At 39.6% G+C, this 13,859-nt stretch overlaps 1 protein-coding gene across 8 annotated transcripts in view; it reads left to right on the top strand.

Annotated features, from left to right (window-relative positions):
- Positions 1-618: 618 nt before the first annotated feature.
- The window catches only part of diaph2 (diaphanous-related formin 2), a 516,939-nt gene continuing 503,698 nt past the window's right edge, over positions 619-13,859 (top strand). For 3 of the 8 annotated variants that reach the window (XM_078169451.1, XM_078169450.1, XM_078169448.1), the window contains exons 1-2: positions 619-848; positions 1,486-1,869. In XM_078169451.1, coding sequence (XP_078025577.1) covers positions 1,786-1,869 — 84 coding nt within the window. In that variant the 5' untranslated portion in view covers positions 619-848; positions 1,486-1,785. Of the gene's footprint in view, positions 849-916; positions 1,051-1,485; positions 1,870-13,859 lie in introns of those variants that run through there. The other 5 variants (XM_078169452.1, XM_078169454.1, XM_078169453.1 and 2 more) reach the window with 3 other exon arrangements.

The following is a 13,859-nucleotide window of genomic DNA, read 5'->3' as shown; positions in this document are numbered from 1 at the left end:
CTAATTTGTCTGAAACTCGGCATGAATGACACCTCAGAATCGTAATAATAATAATAATAATAATAATAATAATAATAATAACAATAACAATAATAATTAAATATTAAAATGTTATTTATAGCGTGCTTTTCATTGTACTCAAAGACAATTTACATTAGTTAGAAACGATCATAAAATAGAATATACTAAAATACACACAACTTTAAAAGCCATTTTGAAAAGATTAGTTTTGATTGTTTACAGTGACTAAGATTAAGATATTTTTAAGATATTTTCTCGTCTAAATACTGTTTCTAAGGTCAAGAATGAACATTTGGCAGATCAGACTTTTTACAAACTATTCCCTTTAAATTTCCGTTGAGCACACGCAGAAATATAAAGCATCTTTTTGTTTTGTATGCAAACACACACCCCGTAGGCCAATATGATGGACTCAATTATGTAACTGGGCAACTATAATAACACCAGCTGTTATTATCACACACAGAGACACTAAGAGGGTGTGTTTCTATCTGACCATCCCACACACACACAGGCGCCAACACACACTCAGAGTGTGTGTCTGTTGCCGCGGGTTCCCGCCCTGCTCCCTATCCGCGGTCATCCTTTCATAATTCACTCACAGATCTATTCTTACAACTGACTGAGTCCCATCCTCACGCTGTGAGATCAGACTGACCTCTCCGTCACAACAGTCTCCTCCCCGTCGACGCCACGCCGACCTCGTGACTGACACCAGATCCGACCAATAGCAGCCGGAATCCCCACTCCTTACGCAGCTCGCTGGCCAATCAGAACGCGGGTGGGCGGGATCACCGTGGGCCTGGCATTCAGGTTTGGTTGCAAAGGTAAGCTCTGGATGGGATTTTGTGAGTTTTCTTTGACATGTTATTTATTGTTCACGGTGTAAATATTAGCATAATGTTGAATGTGTTTGGGCGTTATTGTGTCTGTTGAATTAAATACTGTTCCGCAGTTACGGTCGTCCATTTATGCTAGCCTGGCTAAGTGTCCAGCACTGCAAAGTATTCCCAAGCAGAGAGAACAACGGTGATTTTCCTCCACTACAACAATTGTTCATTAATTCTGATTAATGGCTGTGCTGTCAGCAATAAAACCGCCGTGTGACTGCTCAGTGAAAGCTGTTAGAGCATCCTAGCTGCCTTGAAACCTATTTCAGTCGCTTACTATTATGTTATTGCTAAGTTACACGGCTGTAAGTTTGCCTCCTCTAACAATTCAGCCCTGTTTCCAAACACAGGGGTGTAACTGTCAGTTAAAACACCCTGGCTTTTAATTTCATCGAGCTCCCTTTATATATCTCCTACATGTCTGTTTACATCTGTTTAACCGCTCACTGGCTTCACTGTGTCTGCATTATTAACAAGGCTGCACAGGGAAACACGTGTAAAGGCAAACATCTGTGTCCAAGCCATTGGCACAGACTAATTATTTATTGTTTACACACTGTTTTGGTAATTTCAGAAAGCCCTTACCGGCGGTGTGAGCTGCCTAACTGCCTAGCTGAGGACACACCAGGACGAATACCATATCCTACCACACCTCTTATTCCCCAGGCAGCCTCCTCGACTCTTGGATACTTGTTCGGGAACTATTTGGAAGCGGTCAACTTTTTGTTTTATTCATTACCTTTTTAAACGGAATGGATTTTGAAAAGACCTAACCTGGATGCTTGGCTGTACGAGTGTTGATAAGAGCCTGCTGCTGGAGTTTGCCAACTTTTGAGAAGTCTTTCCAGAGGGGGAACTAACTTTAAAAGCCAACATGGATCAAGCAAGCGGTGGGGAAGACCCGAATAAGTCCTCCAAGAAGAAATCCAACGAGGACGAGGGTAAAAACAAAAAGCTGGTATGTATTCACGCTGGCTCATTGCATGGAAGTAGTGTGCAGTGCACTGTCACATCCTGTATTCCCACATGCAAGGGTTAATCACACTCTCGACTGTACCCAGACTGAGAAAGTTGCACCACTCAGTCATAGCATAAACTTCCCCTGCTGTCCATTTTTATTTCATGTAAAAACTACCTTGTTGTGCACTCATAATGTAGCCTTTCTAATAGTTTATAGATATCAGTCAGTCAGTATAGTGGTGAAATCAAGCCAAGTGGACACATGACTCCTGTACAGCTGATAAACAGCACGTTGTCAATACAGCACACCCCTGTTTTAGTGCAGGATGAGGCTCAAATAGGTATCGATGTGTTGTTATTACTATTTAATGTAGCCCAATACAGAGCGGCTAATAGCTGTTGGAGTTGAGCAAAAGAGATAGTGTTACACTGAGTGCTTTACTTTTCAAAGCACTCAGTGCATCATGTGATTATCCCAGTCAATACAGCTCCTAAAAGTTTACTGAAGAGCATACTTGTTGTGACAGTTGGGCTTCTCTGTATATTTTGATGCAAACACAAAGTTCAGTTGCAGGGCGACTTGTTGCATAGCATGATATCAGTGTGGCGTGTGGTGGTTTTGTAAACTGTGTGAGTGTGAGTGATTGATTATAGTTATCCTTAGTCAGCCTGAATGGTTTTATCAGCACAATAAATGGCAGTAACAGGAGGGCATTGTCTATTAGATAACAACTGAAAACTATGTCAACATTCATGTCATTTATAGCCCTTTGGCTTGGGTTAGCGGAATAGTTAATGCAGAGTGAGGTGTGTGCTTAGAGAGAAAGTGGGCAACCCTGAGTCTGCATCATTGGAGCTGTGGTGTCTAGAAGATATTCCTGCATGCTGCACATTGTATGGGAATAAGATCACAAGCTCTTGGGGTGTGGTGGTACTGATGCAAGTAGTGGTGGAGGCGTTAACTTGGATTCTGTATGAAGTCTGGATCAATCACTTCTTAGAGACAACCCCTGCTGTGCAAAAAAACCCCCACAACTTTTGCAGTAATTGTGTAAACAGTGTCTCTTACTTCCAAGAGCATCCTACAATTAAGTGCGGTGTTTGGTAAACCGTGGCCGCCGTCATGTATACTCTGTCTGTAAATCTGAACTATATGACTGAGTGTGTTAAGTGCATGTCACTGCTTACACTCTGTCGTCAGCTGTAGAAACCAGCGGTTGAAAGTAATTTTCCGTGACCAAAGACAAAAAAAGTTTGGCTGCTGCCGATCATCGTTTTTGCTTTTCCACGTTTGTCAGCGTGGAAAGCTTGGCTGCTGTAAAACTTTTGGGTTAACGTCACCTCTCTACAGCCAATTATTGTTCCATAGTAATGTTGCTTTTATAGTGTGCCTGGCACTGTACTGTGATTCTTTGCTTATTGGTGGGATTGTCACCAACCGAGGAAGTGTGAAAGTAACAATTTAGGCTGATTAGTGCTTCTGTTTTTACAGAAAATGGCCGGTGAGCCAAGTTGGACTGATTGCAGTCATAAAGGCTGACCGCTAATTACTTTATTTACACCTCAGTTGTTTATGTAGGTGGTGTTGCTCTGGTATCAAGCTGTCCCAAAACTTTGACATAAGGAGGAAAACAGTTTCTCTGCTGTGTTTGAGAACCAGGCTGCAGTCAAATAGTCTTTTTGCTCAGGAAGGTTCCTAACTGTGTGAAATAACCCAGAAATATCTAAGTGGCTAAGTGGTATTAAGGAAAGGTGCTTCAGTGCTTCCTTTATAATCTCCCCTAGCATAGGATACACAGGACCATCCTTTACCAGAGAACCTCTATAACTTAAAATACCACACTACATGCTGTGCCAGTGGTATGAAATGGTATACATTTCCTGTCTCCTAAGTGGGCATGGTCGTCTCTCCTCTGCACCCCCAACTCATTTAGAAGTGTAGTTCATACTTTGTGTGAATCAACGAAATCAGATTTGTAACAACGCAACATACAGTACAGATTTAATATTCGTTCCTTAGTTTGCCGCTTGTTTATATCTGCTTGCATAATGTCTGATGTCACTACAGTCTTGTGAGACTATAGCTATGTTTCCATCCAAAAGTGATTCGAATTATTGGGAAATGCGCATTAAAAGAAATACGAATCCTGTGTGTTTCCATTAATGTATGGACTTTGGTGAAAACCTCCAACAAATGTAATTTTCTTCTGATTTGTCTGTCTGAAAAAAAATCAGTGTCAGAATGTCTAGGAAAATGTGAAAAATGGTTCCAGTATTTACTTCAGTGACTATGGGGTGAAGGAAAAGGTCATCGTCTGTACTCATGTTCAGTTTTCCCATTGGAATGAATGGACTCAGGGCCGCCTCTGGTCTCTTAAAGAGGTGGGGCAGTAGCAAAACCCACATGACACAGATACAGGAAATGAATCTAAAGTGAGCTGTCTGGGTTTATCAACCATCTCTGTTTCATATGTATTTAATACTTTCTATTTACTGTTTTCTTTGATGAAGCCTCCCGGTGAAAAACAGGCTGTTTCGCATGATTGTAGGCTACTTCTATAACTGGAATCATAATTAGCGTATTAAACATAACATTAATACGTTGTTAATACGGGTTGTTTTATGACACGTGATGATTTTAATTCAACATGTTTGAAAGGTAAGAATGATAATATGTACAGTAGTGGGCGTAACACGTTTCACCTTTCATGCATAAATACCATTAACATTTATTTTCACAAAGTCACATTAATTGGAATTCATGTCGATAAATACGAGTGCACAGGAGGGTGAGCGCGAGCAACCATTCTCAGGAGTGCAATTTTCAAGATCCTCGTTACAAAGTGCGTCAAGAAGGCAGCAAAATAAAACAGACAAGTCACAAAATCTTCAGGTTTTTAAAAGAAAACAGGAAAAAAATACAAAAACCTATTTGGTGCATAAAAAACAATGCAGTGAGGATGCGCTTTTAGTAGTCCTTTTTCTGAACATTGCAGTTTCACCACAGCAGACCCTCGTCAACATGTGCTGTTGCATAATTACGGAGCCAAGGTTCAGTGCAGTCGAATTCTCTTAGCACTGTGTTAGTCTTTTCCTAAGTTCTTATGATGAGTCCTCCTTCACATCTTTCCTTGACCTCATGACGTTTTCCATCGAGGTCAAGGAAAAGTGGTTGGGAAAGGAGTTTATTTGGACTTTTCGACCGCAGCCTCAGTCTCAAATTCACAATCATTGACAAAATTAGAGGTAAGGTAAAGTGTGGAAATCCCAGAGTGGACTGAAATGACATGCACTCCTAGGGATAAAGGGTGTAGTCTTGAGAAATCCTTAACAACAGCCTGCAACTCTTGAATATCCTGCCTCCCAACTTAAAAAAAAAAAATGTTTGCAAGGGAGTCCGGATGACATAAGCACTCAGTAAATCACTTGTGAAAAGTCTCTGTGAGATCACTGCTATTTGTTTCTCTAAGTGGTCAAACCGCCAGGCCCTTTCCCTGTTGCTCAATACTCCAGGCAGAGCAGTCAGAGGCAAAGGAAGCCTGATCTGCGGCTGCTGCGAAGACATCAGCACTGAGTTTGGGGGAGGAAGTAATCACTCATCCCTGGGTGGAGCCATGATCTGTGCTCTTTTGTTTTTCTCCCACGTTTTAGCTACCCCAATGTATTACTGTAGCTGTAGTTTTGTTTGCAAACATATCAATAATATATGCCGTTTCATACTGACAAAAGTTTGGTTCTGTCTCATGGTTTGGACACTTAAAGAGCTACTTGTACTTCAGTATAGTTTTCACCATATATGGGCCTTTAAGACTGCATTCCTGGCATGCAGTGTAGTTTGTGTGGGTGCGATCCAGACTCAAGGATGGGTTAATATCTATCATGCGCTAGATTAAAGTAAAGGTTGTCACTGCCTTTTCCCCCACTTAGAACGGCTGGAAAGTACAGGGCAGACACTTGCACAGTTTGGTCTCAGCAAAGTCAAATGAGTCTTTGGAGGAGAAACACTGAGAGCTGTATGTTTGTTTAACAAGTCACTGGGCATGATTACATCACAGCAGTACCATTTGGGCTTCAGGCCCAGAACGTAGATACTAAATACAGCCAAGGACATTAGAATAACACCACAGTGTTCAAAGATAGAGATCATCCAATACTTCTCTGTTGTTTGTCGCTATACTTTGTGATAATGTCCTTTTCTTTGATGTTGTAAACGCATGACATCCAATAAAACAGGCAGATGGAATGAGGTCTTTCGAAAGGAATTTAAGGGAGCCGGTTTGACAGAAAGACAGAAATATTGGCCTTCTGCATACCAGAGTAAAAAGTGACCTCACAGAGAACAACATGAGGGCAAAGTCATCCCAACACATCTATAAAGTAACTGTGACTTCACATCACAGGCTGTGAAGGTACAAACTTATTTTGCAATCTGAAGATAGAAAACCGACTTTCTTGCCTCTTACTGCTGATGAGATGATAGCTTTAATAAAGGTTCAGCTTTTATATCTGTTCATTATGTGATCCATGATTTCAAAATTACTGTTGTCTAAAGCCTAACAAAGTTTTGTGAATTTATGGTTTAGTATTTTATGTCATGAAGTCTTGTGACATGCAGTGAGGTAATTTTAGAGAATCTGTTCTAGTAAAACAGCAGCAATACAAAAAAGAACTATTCACTCAGCAGAGATCTGTGATACATGAGCTATTTTCAAGACAATGTTCTGTGGGAGTGATTTCCATGCAGAGGAAGCTCACATTATATTTACCAAAGGCTTTAGCTGCACTTCAGCAACTTTGTTAGATGACGACTGCTATTCAAGAATCAATAACGCTCTGTTTAAAGTAATAAATGTTTGATGATTAGACTTGTAATTCCTAACTACAAAGCAGAAGCACCAATCTCCACCATCTGCAGTGTGTTTGGTAGGTAATTTTTCCCTGTAATGTAATCAGCCAGTCAAGAGGCTGATTCGTGTGTACTTGCTTATTACAGGCTGCTCTCGTCAGCTTTTGCTTTCTATTATCTGTAAGAAAAGGAATAAGGGCGATCAGTATCTCAGAGGTCATTTGTTGGTGTAGGAGTGGGAGTGAGTGAAAGTGAAACCGATTAGTGGTTTACAGCACAACTGAGATGACTGTATACTCTCTTCAGTCCAAAGCTTTTTTCGCTAGTATTCTACACATTTACAGAAAAAGGTGGAATAGTTTGCCAGCAGCTCAGTGAATTAGGTATGAATGAACAAGCTTATCAAAGTGAACAACTTGTTTGGAAAGTTAGATGTCAAAGACCTTAGAGTCAGTGACCTAGTGTTATCAGAAAATAAATGTTTGCAATACACATTGGCTCTAAAGTGAAATGTTCTCACTTCACTTTACAAGTGACTGTGTTGTTATTGGCAGTTTGCAGGCGGAGGTAAAATACAATCAAATACACTGAATGAATAAGCACAGTGTATTGTGACACCTCAGGGGAATATGATAAGCAGCCACTACTTTAAGTCATTATGAATAAAAATAAACATACAGTTCATATGGGAATATTGTTTTTTGCAGATATTGGGGATTTGTGGAAAAGAAATAACTGAATAAATTAACGTTGTGTGTGGACATATGACATTTTGGTGGCTTTACAATGTATTGATGTTACTAGTAGCATCTGGCATTGTGTTTTGATGAAGAGGCCCTAGATCAGGATATCATTGTAGGCAGAGTTAAAAGAGTTAAATAACAAAATCCTCCGTCAGTTGTCATATGTGTGACTTCAACCCCTCTCCAGTGGAGTACAGCAGCAAAAAAGGACTGGTTACATTCAGTACATTAAAACACAGACACCTTACCTGATTTAAAAGGTGAACAACCGTCAGTTGTCTTATGTGTGACTTGAGGCCCTACACAAATTAATGTGCTGTATGCTAAATATAAACCCGCAGTTTAACTTATACGTGGAGTTTATGTAGTTCAACAGAAAGGCTATAACATGGAAATTTCTATGACCACAATGCAGCTTACCTCCCCAATGGAGAGGGGGCTTACGGGGCACAGAAACTACAGAAAAACTACATGTTTAAAAACTTTCTATTTATTAATTTTCCAGTGATTCAATTAACAAAACATTAGGGGGGGCACTGCCTTCAGTTTACAACTTTTTGATACATGTCGTCAGACCACCTGGCTAAATAACATCTAATTTCTTTTGTAGTCTGCCCTTTTATCCCAACGTTGCACATGTGTCTTTGCTTTAGTCCTCAGGTGAAGGGTCATTTTTTCCCATGGAATATAGTTCCTCTACAATGTCCATCCATTGTCCTGGAGTTGAAGGTTTCAGCCAGTCCCTAGTAATGGCTGAAACGTTCCACATTTTGACTCTGAAGGCCTTACATGTCAGATTTTATGTAATTATACTACACATTACTAATAGATGTTCCACTCTGTTATGCAAATTGCTGTTGTATAATTGACTTCTTTAAACTGAGTCAAAGTCAGACTATGTAGCAGCTTTATCTGCTCTGGCTTGTTTGAAGTCGAATTTATAATTATGGAATCGTGGCAGCGCATTCAAGAGTAATGGGGTCAGGCACAGAGGTCACATTTATGTGGGTCCCTGCCTATATAGGCATTCTGCTAAACCAGTTGGACAGTATAGATGTTATAAGCACAGTCTGAAAGAAATAAGAGTAATAGCAGTAGGATTAACACAAATTTCAGTTCAATACAAAGCAGAGCTGCTAGGCTACTGTGAGAAGTAGGGAATACATGCTTAGAATAGTGACGGTCAGATTGAACACACATTGTAGGTAATCTGAGTGGTCAGTGGGTCCGCACCATTACGACGCCGGCGTACGCCTGTAGTACGCCGTGTAGGCGGAGTCTGCATTCCGTTTGACGGTCCATGGTTATAGTACCCGGCAGATACGTTGGTTGGTTCCACGCTGAATTTCAACTGCGAGAGCGGCATTTACGCCCCCCCTCGAACTGAAATGGAGCGGACCCACTAAACAGTATAACGTCAAATGCGTGACGCAACCAGAACGATGCCAACCGCCACGTAATCTATAACGTTAGCTAACTATTGTTGAGACTTTAGTTTTTGTGCTAAGTTACTGTTAGCCCGTCCAAAACTTACACAGCGCCCTCCACCGTGCTGCTCGCTACCCACAAGCTACATGTAAGCTAACGCACAAGTCAGGTGCAGCTAATTAAGTTAACGGTAGCCGCCCCCCAACTACAGGTTGTAGTTACCGGTTCTGAAGGTAACGTTAATGGTAAAACCATATTAAAATACTTCGGCTTCGAGGGAAATGACCCCAACAAACCTAAAAGTTAGCAGTCAGAAGATGTTACAGAGCATTAACACCAACAAAGAATGCCATAAAACGTGGTCTAACCACCTGAAATGACCAGACATCTTTATGGCTATGAAGAAACTTGAGAGGTTAGTAATGTTAACGTTAGCTGCTAACTGCTAACATTCCCATTTCAACAACGGTAAAACGTTGAACAGTGTTTAACTGCTAAAGTTGACAGATGTGTGGGTGTGTGTTGTACTGTAGGGCTAACGGCCAATTTAAATTAATTATTGATTTTATTTTTAATTTAAACTAACTGTTAATTGACATTGCCAGAACTTCGAAAATGAGCTTTTAGCTAACACTGGCACATTAAAAGCAGCAATGTGCATTGTATCCATAAACATAAAATTAGAAAAAGATTGGTGTATCCAAAAACTGACCACATCTGTTTTTTGTGAACGCTAAATTTAGAAAATAATGACTCGCATCTGTGTTATGGAATATTGATTCTGCATCCTGATAATTTACAGTAACTATTGATCTTGATCTAGTTACACTGAGCTAATATGGTCTTACATGCTTTTATGTCATTAGTGAAATTGAGTGCCATCTGATATTATGTTGCTAAGGGCCTTTAAAAACTGCCCAAAAATTAGGCAGAAGGAGAAGCTGGCATAGTCTCAACATTGGCACATGCCCATCATTTTCTGTCAGGTTTTATGTCAGAGTGTTTGCAATTTGCAATTAACCCTTATTAATTTAATTGGGACTTAATGATTGTAATCATGCTCGTCATTTAGTTTGTCATCTCATTAGGGCTTCAGTAATGAATGGGCAGTTCAGCAGTGGCGTCTGTAATGAGAGACCCTGGACGTGGGAGAGCTTAGTGGAAAGTGTATACTACTTTTATTTTGTAGGCTACCGAGAAATTGTTTAGACATACAGTTGCTGTAACGTGCTTGGGTTATATAGAGTCACTTTCTGTTTGCCAGTTTAATCATATCATGGACTTTAAAAATATTGTGAGGCCCATATAACATTTTGTTGCCTAGAATTGCACTACTATGCAATTTTTCTTTGAATGTTTTCTGAAATACTTGAACAGCAGCTGAGAATGTGCGCATTGGCTTTATAACCAATAACATAACAAATTAATTTGTTGATTAGAATTAGTTTTAAAGTTTTAAATTGACTGCAGTTTTATCATTTTTGTCCACATGACACAGCTCTGCCACACATTAGGCCAGAGCCCCAATTTGAAAGTCGTGCATTTTTGTGTCAGAATCAAGTGTTCTGCAAAGCAACGGTGTTGTTAACCTTCATCCTTTTGACAGTTTTGACAGTATCACATTGTGAATCATATTTAATGGCTCACTGTGCCACTGCTGTTGGAAGCTGTGGCATTTGAAGCCTTTGTCACTTTGATACATGAGCTTTAGGAAAGCCTCAGGGATCATTTTAGGTCATGTTAGCATGTGGTTAGCACAGGTTGTCAGCCTGCCACACTTTTGAGGCTGTACTGCATTGCTTATGCGGTCAACCTCAAAAACAAAATTTTTGTCATGTAGTCTCACATTTTCTCCCATTGCTTTGTATTTTCTCACCACTCTTGCATTATGTATTATCAAGCGAATGTAACCATGGCTGTGTTTGGGAGACATGTGAGAAACGGCAGGAAACAGACCACATATGAGCGTTTTTAATGGCATTCAGGAAGTTGGAGAGAGGAAGTGGTGAAGAATGCTGTAGTCACACAGTGAAAGAAACCGACAGACTCACTGCTCTAATTCCGCCCTTTAATGTACATCAGTAGATTAGATCTCAGACTTAACAATGGGAAATTGATTTGGCTGCTTCGGTTCCATATTAAAAAGCATGTGGAGCATCAAGTTTTCTCTATGAATTAACTTTGAGTTTGGTCAGAGTTGCATGCATACAGTAGTTTTATGATTTATGAGTGGTAAGCTGTATTTTGATGGAGAAACTGCAGAGTCTGATGTAGGCCAGGATGAAGGTGTTTCCCAGTTCTTTTGCTTGTAGGATATTGAAGGATTGAGACGGGGGAGCTTTCCCTCTTACTAAATTTGTTGAGAAGCAGTGTTTGTCAGTGTCACTGTCATGCTATAATTTACTATTCATCAGTGTAAGTTGGCAGTATTCACACTTTTTCAAAACAGTGACAGTTGTAAAATATTGAGACAGCATGTGACATTTGCTGTGATATACAGTGCAGTATACTGTGTCACACAAGCATGTGCTTAGATTGAAGTCATCCTGACAGTATACAGTGAGAAGGCAAGCTCATAGTTTATAATAGTATTAATAATAATAAATTTTATTTGTTGGTGCCTTTCTGAGCACCCAAGGACACCTTACAATAAAAACATACAAAAATACCAATAATACAACATTACTGGATAGTTTAATTGTTAAATTATAAGAATTGATTTGTTGAATAAACCTGTGTCATGTAATGTGGGACACTGTGAAAAGAGGTCACTGCAGAAGCACGACTAACTGGCTGCCAGAGTAGACTCGATGCACTGCCTGGTACATCTAATGAAAAAGGCTTGACATAGAGATATCATGAGTCATCTTTTTTTGTAAAATAAAAATTATGAATTACTCACAATTTTGCTGTGGTAATGTGGAATATCACAGGGTTTTTTTCAGGCACTAAAATTTGACATCATCATATCATTAGCAAATAGCTTGCAAATGACAATGAGGTCATGTGTTTTTGCACATTTCAGCATTTGGAGAAAAATTCTGGTTAAAAAGATGCGACCAATGCACAATAAAGCTTGATTTTAAATTGTATCTAAAATAATTGTGACATCATACAAATGTCTTCTAATAAAATAGTATGTATTCAGTCATTTCCAACCTTTCTTAATAACGTTAAATTTTGTAATAGCTGCATATCGTGAACCCTCTAGGGTACAGTACTAGAAATTTGCTTTCAACAGAGAGAGCAATAACCTGAGGGCAGTGCTGTGCTCGTCTGCAGTCACATGATCAGGCCATCCAGTGCCATCCATTCAAATCTTAGCTCTGCTGGCTTTTGTGTGCTTCCTCTTTTCAATAGTTGCTGTTTTAGGAAACTGTAAACAGTACCAGCACTCTCCTGAAATAATAAGGCTACCACAGACCCATGCCCTTTTAAAGGCACTTCAGCTCACATAGAAATCTAGTGCATTCTTTGTTTGTTTTTAATTAAGTACATGTTCTGAAATGTTTTGGAACTTACTTGAATGAAAAAAGTGGAAGTCAAGAGTGTGCTTAAGAACTGAGTCAACAGTGCAACTGTCAAGAGTTAATTTATTTGTTTAGCAGAATAACTTGACATTCTGTGCTTGATTAAATTGTTCCTAATCGAGTTTGCCAAGAGGACAAGTGTGCCATTATGGTGCATGTGTGTGATAGAATTTTCTGTGCCGGGATAAGAAGCTGTATGTCTCCTGTTGGTCGTATGTTAGCTTGCCACATGTTTATGCTTGTGGCACTGCCTGCAGTTATAACACTGTGTACTGTATGCTGTTTTAGTTCTCAGAGTCCGTCACTTACTCTACTCTTTCAGTAGTTTCCAATTTTTGTTGAGTAGCTTCCAGACACTGGTGTGGGGTTTAGGATGTCTTTATTTTAGCAGCAGATAATAGTGGCACAATTTATATATGACTCCCTGTTTTCTTTAAATGACTGAACAGAAAAAACCCCCAAAATTGAATCTGACACTACTAGAACACTTTTATGTGCCCTCAAAAGTCTGATAGAGATCTGATTTGTGGCAATGAAACCTTTCTGGTGCTTGAAGAAAGATTGTTTGCACATTGATGCATTTTCTGCAAGAGTCGGCTAATAAATGGTTGTTTTTAATAATTTAATAACAATGTGCGTCCCTACCATGCAGTTTTGTTGTCAACTGTACCTGGAAGCAGGTTCACTGAAATGTTTGGACTTGCTGATTAAAACTCAGAACCATTTCAACTCAAACGAAAATGACTGATGTTGAAAGACCTGTTGAAGATTTAATACTGCAAAGATATTCACACGGCTCAGTTTAGCACCTCCTTGGAACAGGCCCTGGAGCTGGAGAGATGAGCACATCTACCTAGGTTTGAATAAAGATGAGATTCAAGGCTGTAGTGCAAATGAAACAGATGTTTACTGTCATTTAACGTTCTGGAAGAATTATTTGCATAGTGTTAGCGAAAACACTGGAAGAGAATATTTGCACTTCTATCTGGCTGCTGAAGTCAGTTTTGATAGTGAATACATTCCAAATTGATAAATGCTCTCCAAATATAGTTTGGATATATGTCACATGAAATGTCAGGTGTAAATAGGGTCCTGGTGTGTCTTCAGGCATCTTTTTCCCCCCTTCTCTGCTCTGCCTGAAAAGGGCGCACTCACAGTGCAAACATAAAGATTAATTTGATAGATTTTATCAAGAAGGATAAATGTTACTTTCATGATTTCATAAATCTTTCCAAGCAGCGTAGTCTGTGCTGTGCACTACCTCTCTGAGTTTACAAAGACAGCCATTGAGAAGACTTTGTAACAAGATTAATTTGGACAAATTGATTTATTTAGACTATGTCTAATTCAGTTACCCGGTTGGTATTTGGTGCTGTCTGATGCCACTCCCCCAAAATTGAGCATGATATTGGCAATGCTGTACATCCTATCTGATTACACA

This window comes from Epinephelus lanceolatus, chromosome 7 (assembly GCF_041903045.1).
Source record: "Epinephelus lanceolatus isolate andai-2023 chromosome 7, ASM4190304v1, whole genome shotgun sequence".
Taxonomy (NCBI): domain Eukaryota; kingdom Metazoa; phylum Chordata; class Actinopteri; order Perciformes; family Serranidae; genus Epinephelus; species Epinephelus lanceolatus.
The sequence above is the reverse complement of the archived record's forward strand: the minus strand, read 5'-3'. Positions and strand labels throughout refer to the sequence as shown.